A 12,304-nucleotide genomic window follows, 5' to 3' on the forward strand; every position below is an offset into this window, starting at 1 on the left:
TATTAAAATTGACTTGCAAGTTAATCATAGGACATCTAGAGGTTCCTTGGAGAACAGTGATTTTTCAGAATTTCAAGACAAGAGAAGTAATGCTTAAGTTTTGTAATCATTGTAAATATAAGCAGGGGAATCAACTATTCATTATTACCTCAGCTGCCATTTAATTTGTGAGTGGGCCAGTGCTGTGTTTATGTTTTTATTGGCCAGGAGTGGGAAATAACACTGTAGTTTTGTGTGATGTAAGCAATAGGGTGTGGGAATTTTAAGAAAGCAAGTTATCCATTCAAAAGCATCTATGGTTCACTAAAAATAAGAACAGAGTTAAGGAATGGGACATAAGGAAGAACTTTGAGATTTCCAATTGAGCAGTTGGCTGAGAAAATCAGTTTGGACATAGTTAACATTGTCTGTAGCAGGCGAGCCCTGGTTTGACCCTTACTTGGCTAGTATGGAATTAACCACTAATGTTGCAGAACCAGTTGCAGTGATACCAGAGGTCAGTTTCTCTGATGCCAACATCTCTTAGACCTGATGTGAGTATCCGGCAGTAAATAAAAATGATGTGCCTTGTCAAATACTCTGTAGTTTCATAAAAACATCAGTTTTCCTGAAAGCATAATACTTAAGGACATAGAAGACAAATATAACTGTCCTGCAACTCTTTCCCTATTGAAGACTTGTAGAGAAGAATACCTATATTGTTAGGTATTGACATACTGATTTGACTGCAGCTTTTCAGTTTCCATATTCAGGTGGTTCAAACACTTACAAATACCACTTTGGTGCTTTTTGTTGCTCACTATTTTTTAAGTATTAACTGCCTATAAACTCTAAAAAATATTGAAAGTACAATCAAGAGGCAAACAGTCTTGGCATGGAAGCCTCTTTCAAGAATGGAAGCAATCCATTTTTCGGCTTCTTCTTTGTGTATTTGCAAATTACTTCAAATACTGTATTTACATGCATTATACTTGGTTTATTCTCTCTGTGCTGATCAGAATCAAACTCAAAAATAGAAAAGAAGAAAGCAGTTGTTTGTTAGTTCAAATGCAGAGTCCATTGGTACTACTAGCAGATGCCCCTTTAATACATATGTTTTCTCTTCATTTCAGGTCCTATGCAGAGTCAGATGCAGTTCCCCTCTGGCTATGGCTCACATCTTCCAAACTACAGTGCGCCTTCAGGACACTATTCCCAAGTGCCCAATAAAGCTGCTGCTTCACATCTGGATAATCAGTACAGAGCCAGTTACTATCCTGGTTACTATTCAGCACCAGCACAAAATGTTATGACATCTGTGGGTAGCAACGTGTTGAATGCACAGGAGTCGCATCAATTGTACAACAACACTCCTCCCCATTCAGGGGGCTCCAGTGACAGACCTGTTCAAGGAGCAGTATCCTCTGCATCCTACTTGCATGTGAGTGCTCAGCAGTCATATTCAGCATTTGATAATCACTACAGCACTTCTGTCAGCTCTTCAGTTGCATCTCAGGGATTTCCCCTTAATTCTGATCACTACGCTATGCCCGTGGTTTCTGGTGCCATGTATCCTAATGTTTCCTATCCTCCCGTGGCTGCTGGAGTTGTGTATGGGCAGACATTTACCTCTCAAAGTCTACCTGCTGTTGGACAGTTCAAAGAGACAAATGCGTTTTCTAGCCAGAGTACATCAGTACCTCATTCCCTTCAACAGCACGTTCCCGTGGGATATAATACAACATTATCAACTGTTTCATCTGCTCAGGCTGTGCAAGACAACCTCAGCAGGAATCTCACTGGATCGGTTCCTAAAGTAAACAACCAAATAAATACAGGTATGGTGTTACTTGAAAGATAGTGAACTGCCAGATTTGTCTGGGAAACATAAGTAATTGTGTGCTCTTGTTGCCTTGTTTGTGTTCACTGTGTGGAATTCTGTTCTGTTGAGAGATACAGAAAAATACACTATTGAGGGGATGGTTGTAGTTTATTTGTGTGTTTTCATGTGAGTGGCCTCAGAAGGGAGCTTTTGCATGCAGTTCTGAAGGAATATGTAATTTCTGAAATATGTCTGTTATTCACAAAGATACTTTTTTCTTTTCTGGCTAGAGAATTTCTTTAAGTCATGATTGTTGTTTCTTTAAATTTTGCCTTAGTGACACTGTGAGAGACTGAAATGTTAGTGGCAATGACTCAAAACAATCAGACATTTGTGGAGGCAGCAGGGTGCTTTGCTGAGGCCAAGTTTGCACTCTTTTCCCCTGGAGTAGGAGAGAGTTTATGGGTGTGGAGTTAGGGGTGTGGTGTGTGATGGGAAATCAATCCACACAAGACAGGGAGAATGAACACCCGCTGCCAGATGCTACAAGCTGGATCTTGAGCCAGGTGAGAAGCAGGCCCTGTGGAGGCGGGCTGGTACTTTTTTATCATGCCAATTGTCCTTCCTTATGCAACTGTCACACATAAGCCTGAGCATGTTCATCCCTTCTGATGCGGCATAATGGACTCAAGTGCGCTGACATGAGAGGCAGCTTTGTGCCTTAGAAGGGGCCAAAACCATCAAAGACCCCCAGAGTGCCCCCAGACTCAATTTCCAAAGGAGTGGGCATGATCCACAGTGTTGCAACAGATCCACAGTGTTGTAAAAAACAATGTAAAATTCCCCTGCTTGCATCCAAGGGGAAGTGCTTGGAGTTCCCATGTACACCTGAACATAATTAACCCATTGAGCTCTGTTGTGTGGGACCCCCGCCACCAAGAAGACCAGAAGAAGAGGACTAACTGGACACTGTCTGGATCCCCAGGTGTTGATATCTTTCTATTTATCCAACACATATAATTTGTACATATTGCTTTTTCACTTTAAGTATAGGTGGCCTGCCCACCTCAGTGAAAATCAGTAGAATTTAGTCCCGTTTGGATGGAATGAGACGCCTCATGATATGAGTCCATTGTCGTCCACATGTGCTGTTCACACCTGGTGTCAGCTGGCTTGTGGCTGCCCAGCACCACTGGTATTCACTGAAACTTTATTGGTGCTAAGGTGATACATCAGCACATACAATATCTGCAGAAGTTTGGAGCACTCTGAGGCCGGGGCCTGGGCTGTCTTCTCCTGCCTTGACTTGGAGTGACCCAGAGCCCTCAAGTTTCTGTGATACCATTTCCCCTCCACTCCACAGGGAACACTCACAAATACGATGTCTGTCACAGTTGTGAGTTCCTGAATGTGTTGGTGATGATGTTGGTATTTTTCACTTTTTCTACAGTGCCTTCTCCTAAGGATGTGTCAGTACACTTGTATCACACAGTCACATCCACCGTCAATGCTTGAATTTCCTTCACAAAAATTGTCTGGTTTGTATAACTCATTGCTGTCATCTCATGTATGTGGTGCCTGAAATACTACCCAATCTTGCTTTTTTGCTTCCTTTGATATTATTTCACATATGTAATTGTGCCTCTCAATTCTCGTATCCTGCACAACTGGGCAGTTCCCAATGATGTGGGAGCATGTTCCATTCTCAACCTGTCAGTGCCTGCAGGATTTGAGGTATTTTTCTTGTCTACCCCTTGTCTCTTGATGGGTCTTAATCTGTTGCTTTTCACTCCCTTTCTCTCCTCTCTTTCTATTTTATTCTCTCTCTCTCTTCTTCTTCACATTTACTGTTAGATAAAATTCATACTATTGACTTTGGCATATGGACTCATTTGCACCATAATTCAGGAAGAGGTATAAACATATCTGCATTTTCCCACAAAGTTCAGGAAACAAGTGGAACCCTACTTAGATTTCAAGTCAGTTGGGGTTTTTTAATTAATATTTATGATAAGCATTTGAAAGAGGAAGATGTAGCTGATTTTTTCAAGCAACAACTTGATGGTTTTAGTATGGATGTAGCTATAAGGTTGTGATGGTGCCAGTTGAAGGCAAGTACACTCAGACCTCGTTAGTTCTTTCAGCTTCTGTTTCATAGGAAAACTGAGTACGAGTTCATGGGGCAGTACTTAGTAGGTAGCATGGAAGAGACTGGAGATGTGAAAGTACCTTCACAATGAAATATATCGCTCTGCAGAGGAGAGAGTCTGTGCAGGATTGATTTGATTTTCTTTCTAAACTGGGAATTTTCTGACTTCACGTAGTTTTGACCTGTAAGCAGTACCAGACTACAACTTGCTTTTTCAACTAAAGACAGATGTTACATAACTTTAGGTTTCCTTTTTAATGCTAGATATTTCAGATTATAGTGTAACATTGAAACTGTGTTAGGAGTCCTAGTAGCTGAGACTTTCTCAGACCGAGGACTTAAGAAAAAATATGGGTTTGGTAAAGCCATTTTTTTTTTTTGGGAAAAGCAGTTGAGCTTAAATGAAGCTCATTCAATCCAGAGTTTGAATTTAGTTTTGATATTAGTTTCCTCTCCTCTCCCAAGACTAGGATGTAGAGTGTGATTTAATATTTGTAGATTTGAATTCTATACTGATAAATGCTCTGTGTAATTTTCTCCAGTATTTTCAAACCATGAAACAAAATATCATTTAAAAAAAAAAAAAAACAGGGAGCTCCTTGAAAAGCTCCTGAAGTTACCAGAATTTCATGGTTGTTCATAAAAATGGATTCTTTCAAGGACTGGCCAAAAAAGTTGACTCTGTTCAGTGCAGAATGTTCAGCTGGACTTGACAGAATGCAGGTATCTTTCCGCAGTAGGCATATGAAAACAACCTTTTTTTTTTTTTTTCAGACTGTTTCTGTTTTACTTGCAGAAATTTTTAATTCCAATGCTTGTTAATTTTCTTTCCCGTAGAGGTATCTTGAAGTGATTTGTTCATAGCAGTTTTTTTTGCAATGAGCAGCTTTTTTAAAGGTGAAACAGTGGAGCTGACCAGACAGTGAAGAGCAATATGAGCAGTAGTTTTATTTTTGAACCGCTCAATGCTGCTCTTAAGGGGTGATTGAGTTAGTATATGGCCTCAAGAAAAAGTAGTGATATTACACTTAGATTTCAAAGAAAGAGTGATAGGCTTGGCTGTGATAATGCTGTGTCATGGATACTTACTTTGCAGTATGAAAATAAACACTGATCCACTGTTTCTGTTGTACTTGGGTAATGCTGCAGTCTTTGGTTGGTTTGCTGAACTGTTGGCCTCAGCAGTTACACCACATGCAGACTCTTTCTGGGATAGAAGCATGCCCTGTGCTTCATTGCACAGTACACAAGTTTCTGGAAGTGATTTATCTGCAAAATAATTTTTTTTTCTTCCCCCTGGATTCTGGTTCAGTCTCAGAACACAGATGATTCCATATTTCCTGACTAAAAAAACAGATAAACACAACAGCTGACAGCAAGGCTGAAGAAAGAGCTGGTTTTAGTAATAAAACCTTGAACACTAAACCACTTTTGGTGTGTGGGGCTAAACAAACTGCCTCCAATGATATCTGATTTCTTTTAATCTAGAATTCAATATCTTTGGCTAAAATATGTTAAAAATCCAATTGCTACAACACCCGGATAGTAAAATCTTTACATAAATAACTACAAATAAGTGCGTAATAATAAAATTGTTAAGTAATTATAATAATTGTTTGATCCTGGCATAATTGGTTTGGTTTTGAGATGCTGAGATGCTTTCTAAATTTCCTAGTGCAGTCTTACTGTTCTCAGATGGGGTCATTTTATATATAGTATTCTATTTGTTTACAGCCTTTAAGAAAAGGAGTTGGATTTTGAAAATTATTTGCCAGTTCCTGTACATCGTTGGAAAGTGTCTGAATACAATTCATAAGGAGCATAAGGAAATAATGAATGATCTGTTGGAAGGAAACTTTCTGAATATTTCATCCTATTTCTTTGGGAAGAAGCAATGATGGGAAACAGTTGCCATCTGTTCTGTGTATAGTTTTTTGCTAAACTACTTGAAAAAAGAAAGATTTACTGAAATGCATAAGCATGCTTTCTCCACTGTTTGTGTAAGAAACTTGGATACAGTGTCCTCCTCTTTGTCAGGGTGCCAGTGAGAGTTTGCTGTCATTGCCCCTGTGCTGTGAAAGATGCCCTTACAATCTTTAAATTATAAATAAGCAAACTGAAGACAGACTGTCAGTCAAGATGCTACAGTTTTAGTGTATTTTTCCAAAGCAGTTTTGTACAGTCAGCACTGAAAGCTCTCTGTGATGAAAATGAATCCTTTATATAGAAGAATGATGTGTTGGTGAAATCTGTGTGTCCAAACAGGACTTAGTCAGGAAACTTAGGCTGGCGAGAGTTTTTCAGAAGTTGTTTGATTTCTGAATTGTTTTTTACTTTAATCAAAAAAGTTGTCGCCACTGGACTTGAATTGGTTTCTTTAAAAATTCAATTTTATGTATAGCTTTGCAAAGCCTCCAGCATGTTGAATTTACTAAGGTCGAACCTCTTAACTTCTGTATGTTGTGTACTAAGGACATAAAACTGCAACAAAGTATTTTCCTAGGACTTCAGCAGCCTCTTTCTGAAATAGCTGAAGTATTTTCAGCAAGTGTGCTAAGATTTCAGTAGAAGAAACCAGATTTATTTTAAGAGGATTTTTTTTTTCTGGTGGTTGACTGCTCTTGGTGAGTAATAGCCAGTGAGAATAATTTTCTTTGCTTTAGGAAGTATAAATATAAAGTAGAATATAAACTTCTCTAATATGAGATTTTTCACCTTGGAAGTTTAAACTAGTTTAACCCTGTAGAATCACCCTCTTCTATCTTTAAAAACTCTATTTCACCAGAACAGTCTTGGTAAAAATCTGTTCAGGAGTGTTATGCTATGTAAATTTCATACTTCGTATTATTTTGGTTTTTTTGTCTTTCTTAGGTCAGTAGCTTTCTTAAGTGTTTTTCCAGTTTATTTCACCTGAAATTGGAGCACTCTCATTATTCTTGGTGCTTTTCAACTTAGGATGGATGCCAGCCAGGATGCCTGAATTTTACTGGACTCCTCCATGGGGAGATCGAGTTGGAGAGCTCCTGTGGGTATATGGCATGGGTTTCTTTGCATCCTGGTATGGACAGCCTGCTTGAGCAGGAGACACTCTAATTTCATTAGCTCACGTGCATACTTCCCCTTATGTCAGATCAGGATGTAAAGTCCTTACTGCCCCAGTTCCATAGGAATGTAGGCTATAATCCTGTAAATCTGCTAATATAGGTGTGGTTGAAAAAAGGGGAAGGACTGCAGCAAGTACTCAAAGTCAGGGGCAAAGGATGCTGTTGGAAAACAGGCTGCAGGGAAGTGGTGCCTCTCTCCTTAGAAATTGTGTTGTGTTGGGTACAGGGGGTGTGTGGGGCTGTGAGGGCAGGAAATCAAGACCACAGCTGAAGTAACTCAAGAGGGATAATTCTTGCATGTCTTCTGAAATTTTGAGGAGATGCTGTGGTGATACTTTTAAGCTATGACCTCTATGTATAGTTTACCTCTAGGTATCACCAGTTAGAAATTAAATGACAACTTTGTGATGATGTACAGGGAAAAATGATTAATTACAATGCTAATTTGCCCAATTCTGCAGATTCCTTCTGTAACATGCCTTTTAGCTGTAGATCATTATGCTTGATTATTGGTTGAGAGGCATGAAGGAAAGACTTAAGTACACACTGAAGGTGAGGAAATGTGGTTTTAAATGTTAATTTTGTTCAAGTGTTTCCTTTGGACTTGGTTGCTTACAGCATTTAAAACCTTTTTGGAGTCACCAAATAAAGTTTAATATTTGATTTTGCAGGTTGGATTTTTGTACAAGGAGAAAATAAATTTTATTTCTCAGAGTTTAGAAATATTTATTTTACAATGCATTTAAAGGATTTACGTAATTTTGAAGACAATTGGATAACCTTTGCTTGAGAATAGATATTAGTACTTGGCAGGAAGGTATTACATCTTCAGCTAATCCAGGTGTAAATTGGTTTTTGGCTTTGAGCACGTGATGCTGACATTACAGCATTTAACACTCTCTATAGCAGTGCTTGATGCTGCCAGCATGGCTATATTGCCTTCCATTGCGGAAAATACCCCATCACCCTGCAAACAACTCTACAAAACCTGGGTGAGCACATGGATGTGGCGGAGAACTTCTCTTGACATCTTGCATGTCTTGCTTGAGGAAGCTACTGTAATAAGAGCATTCCTGCTGACAGGTTCTGAAGCTCCCATGGGGAATCTGCAAGACACTGTGTAGAAGCAAATGTTACAGCAAGTCCATTGCAGTAAAAAAATGCTCTGTATGTTCATTGTTCATTGGAAAAAGATATCATTTTGATAAGACTTGGAAAAACCATGTGTATGCTCAACAGCAGATTTTAAAATTGAAAAATATATAAAAGATAATAAAGATATGTGCTGTAAATTTGACTGTAAATAATAAAAACAGAAGGATCATTTTAAGCCTCCTCTTCTTCACCCTCTAAAGGAAACCTCAACTTGGCCATGAAGTTCTTAGAGATATCACCTCCATTATTCAAGGAAAAGTTCAGGGACTGTATGAACTACACAGCTATATGTGCAGAAGGTGCAAAATTAATATTACATCTGCACCCTACAGCAAATTTGGTAACTTAAACAAGTACTCTACAAGTGGAGAATTTTGCTCTTGCTTAATTTCTGTGTTTGTTTACTGAGTACTTTTGGTAAAACCATTTCCTTTCTCTTCTTCTTATCAGCTTAGTTGGTCAGAGTTTTTTTAGAAAGACTCAAAATACAGTTTTTCTCAATTTATGAGCAAAAAGCAACCCTTAGTTGAGAGCTAACTTAATTGAAGTTATGTTGTCCTTGTCTGATTGGAGTTTCAGCTGGACTATGTCAAATCTCTCAAAGCATTAATCTGACTTTTTTTAAGCAGATTATATCTAGTCCAGATGTCTAAAACACATCAGAAGTTTTGTGGAGTACTCAGGGTTGATTGAAACAGATTGCTTGGAATATGAGTCTCATAACTGAATACCCATATTGCAAGTGCCAGCACTGCAAGGGAAGCATAGGTCTACTGGTCTACTGCACAAGATTTCTTCCCATGGGAAGAATGTTGAAGGGTGTATTTCAGGTGGACTACATTCTACTTACCTGGGAACAGTAACTTATAAAAGCACAGCATTGTGGGGATGTAGCAAAAAGAAGTTTCAACTTAGTCTTGCTTGTACTGCATCTTGTTTTCTTTTTTTTTTTTTTTTATGCTATTGTCAGAGCAATTTGTTCATTATAGTGGAGTTTTAGCACTGTAGGTATTGAATTTTTTAAAGCAACCAATCTTTCCATATATACTTGTTTGAAGACATCTCTCTTTAAAGTACTGTATTGTTTTTTGTAGTTACTGTGGAATCAAGTGTGATTGCTTGTGCTGTGTAATTGTCTGTGCAAGTACATACAAAGGGTTCCTGCTTTCTGATGTTGTTTTCAGGTGGCATTGATTCTTCACAGCCCGTGCACTCAGTGAGCCAGAATGTTCCATTTACCAAGCCTGGAGCTGGAACATCTGCTGCCTCTGCTGTGATGTCGTCAGTAAGGTCACCTGCTCCAAGCCTGTCTTCAAAGCCACCATCTTCACCATCTGTTACACAGTCACCAGAGCTGGCCCTTCAGGAAGGTACTAAAAGGGAATGGGAAGTCACACTACAGGCTTTTGCTGTATTCCACATGCACACATGAATGCTGGAAGTTTTATTGCTGCTTTTCTGTGTTTGACTGGAGCACATCTCTGGTGTCTCATCAGGCTCGCTGAGTGGTGGTGCTTTATGTCACCCTGGTTTTAGATTCTCTTAAATGCTTGTGTTTGATTTCCTTTGTCCACGTGTTGTTGTCTTTGGCTTGTTTGTCTTGTTGGCAGTCTTATGTGTTTCTTGCTTAGAAAAACCTTCTTTTAGCTCCCTTATTTTAAAAAACTGTTCACTACTTTAATTTCTTAGAAGAAGATCTTAAAATTACCTTGTAATTAGTCTGTATTGAAAAATGAAGTGTAGACTAGAATCTGCTAGTTTGTGGATACAGTGAGTTTGTGGATTAAGTTCAGACTGGTAGAATTGGTTTTTTACTGCCTAGCTGTAAGTGCCCGTGGAAGGCTGCTGCAAGAATTCTTGTGGGAAAACCTGAGTGTTTGTATAAGCTCCTTCCTATTCTGTTGGCAGCATCTTGAGGAAGAATCGATTGGCTCTTGAGCCTTCTTCAGTTAAAGTTAACTTTACATTGATGTTTTGACTTGCCTCTTGATTATTACGTGTTTCTGTATCTGGTATCCCAAATCTAATTGACTGCATGGTTTTTTTTGGTTGTTTTTTTTTTGTTTTGTTTTGTTTTGTTTTGGCCATGTTTTCTCTTAGCAATTTCAGAATTTTAAATTCTTATGGGTAAAGAACTCTGCCTGAGGGGTAGAAGTAGCTATTAATTTTGTCAGAATATGGTATCTCTGGTGTTCAAAATAATTGGCAACCCCATGGTGTGTGATTGTCACAGAGTAGTTTTTTATTCTGAAATTATAGAATCCTCTGACATAAATAACTAAATTATCCCTTTTCCTCGTTTTTCTGCTAGAATGCAGATTACAGGTTATTCATCAATCATTTCTATATCTATTAGAGGAAAAAAATTATTCATTGCTGTAAAGTCCTATGTACAGCATATAATTTTAAAGAAAGTATGTCAATTTTTGGAAGTGTGGCCCTTATACAGTTTTATAGTTGATTTTGGTGCTTGATAGACTTTGTATTGTAGGTGTGCTTACTAGAAAAAAACTGTTGCTTCTTTTTTCAAAGAAATCGCAAACCATGTTTTTAATGAGAAAAAGGATTTCAGCTCTTTAACTGTGATTGCCTTGATGTGCAATGTGTGTGTTCTGGAAGTGATTCCTGTGAAATGTGTTAACACCTGGTAGAGCAGCTACAGATCAGTGCAGTGGCTGCTGAACTTCCCTAAATTCAAATGCTTCCACTAAGTGAAGGTGAATGCAGTAAGTAGCTGAATGAGCACATTCTAAAAACAACAGTATGTTGGCAGTATAAAGATAAGTTGTCAGGAGTTTTTATTGATCTAATTTTATCTATTTACATTTCATCACACATAAGTTTCCATGTTCAGATGATGGTTTTATGAGCACCGGAAGACTTCAAAGTCTTCTCTAGTTTTGTTTGAGGATTCTGAAATAAATAATGTACTCTTGCTTTTTTAATCAAAAATTAAATGTGTTAACTATTTGTGGAAGTGAACCTATTGAAAAACCAGAACACATGTACTAAATATTTGTCTGGATTAGAATTCCAAGTATGTTTCAGCTGCAGTAATCAGATAGACTTGATTTTTTAAAAATATTTTTTAAAATTATGGAATACCATTGTCTATATGAAAGCATTCTGAAAAAACGCAGTTTGCATTTATTTTTGAAAAGGATTTCATTGTTTTAACCACCTCTTGGGGGCATTCCTATAAAAACTAAAAAATTCTAATTGTTTACTTGACTATCTTCAACAGGACAAAAACCTTAAAATGTATTGAAGCCTGTTTAATCTTACATAACTATCTGTACAAATTTAATGTGCACTTTATGTTTGAAAGGCTTTTATGGTGTGGGTGATTGAACTTAAAATACCAAAATAATTAGTTTATTTCACAGGCAAATGTATTGTTATCCCTATTTATCTTCTGTGTCCTGCCATCTACATTTCTAGATGGCTGTAAATTATAGTGGGATAAAGCCTTTGAGTACAATATTATTATATCACAGGTACACTGCTTGCAGGGTTTAGAAATTTCCAGTCCAAACAATTTGTGATGATTTAAATTGTGCAGTTGCATTTTAGGCCAGATTTATGGACTAACATGACTCCAAATAAGTAACTATTTCAAATTTGGCTTTCACGGTTTTGTAAACTGGGAGATTTTACCACCAGTATCAAATCTTTGAAAGATACTAAGCAGAACTGAGTTGTCACAACAGAAAACATTATTTGGAACATGATGGTACTTGGAATTGCTGTCTGCAGCCTCGCATTTCTGCCCTCAGTTGCTTTCTCCCCTGTGTTAGGCTACTATTGGCATTGCTGGGCAGTGAACTAGAAAGGGAGACTTTCCCACCTGACAATGACTTTTTAAACTATGTTATTTTTTAGCCAGATCTATTCTCCAGAGGGTTTTTTTTTTTTTTTGCTGGAGAGTTGTACTAGCACAGCACAGTCTCAAAGGCAGAAATCTGTAGTACTGTTGGCAATGAAAATAGCTCTATGCAGACTCATAAGGCTCCTGAGAACCAAACCAGCCCAGTCTTCACAGCATTCATAGTGACATAGTTCATGATTCCTAAAGTTCTATGTTGCTAGTATACT

At 38.0% G+C, this 12,304-nt stretch overlaps 1 protein-coding gene across 3 annotated transcripts in view; it reads left to right on the forward strand.

Annotated features, from left to right (window-relative positions):
• The window catches only part of SEC24B (SEC24 homolog B, COPII coat complex component), a 46,487-nt gene that overhangs the window by 4,682 nt on the left and 29,501 nt on the right, over positions 1–12,304 (forward strand). For 2 of the 3 annotated variants that reach the window (XM_030238964.2, XM_030238963.2), the window contains exons 2-3: positions 1,113–1,817; positions 9,394–9,579. In XM_030238964.2, coding sequence (XP_030094824.2) covers positions 1,113–1,817; positions 9,394–9,579 — 891 coding nt within the window. Of the gene's footprint in view, positions 1–12; positions 534–1,112; positions 1,818–9,393; positions 9,580–12,304 lie in introns of those variants that run through there. The other variant, XM_050973535.1, reaches the window with a different exon arrangement.

Source organism: Serinus canaria, chromosome 4, assembly GCF_022539315.1.
Source record: "Serinus canaria isolate serCan28SL12 chromosome 4, serCan2020, whole genome shotgun sequence".
Taxonomy (NCBI): Eukaryota; Metazoa; Chordata; class Aves; order Passeriformes; family Fringillidae; genus Serinus; species Serinus canaria.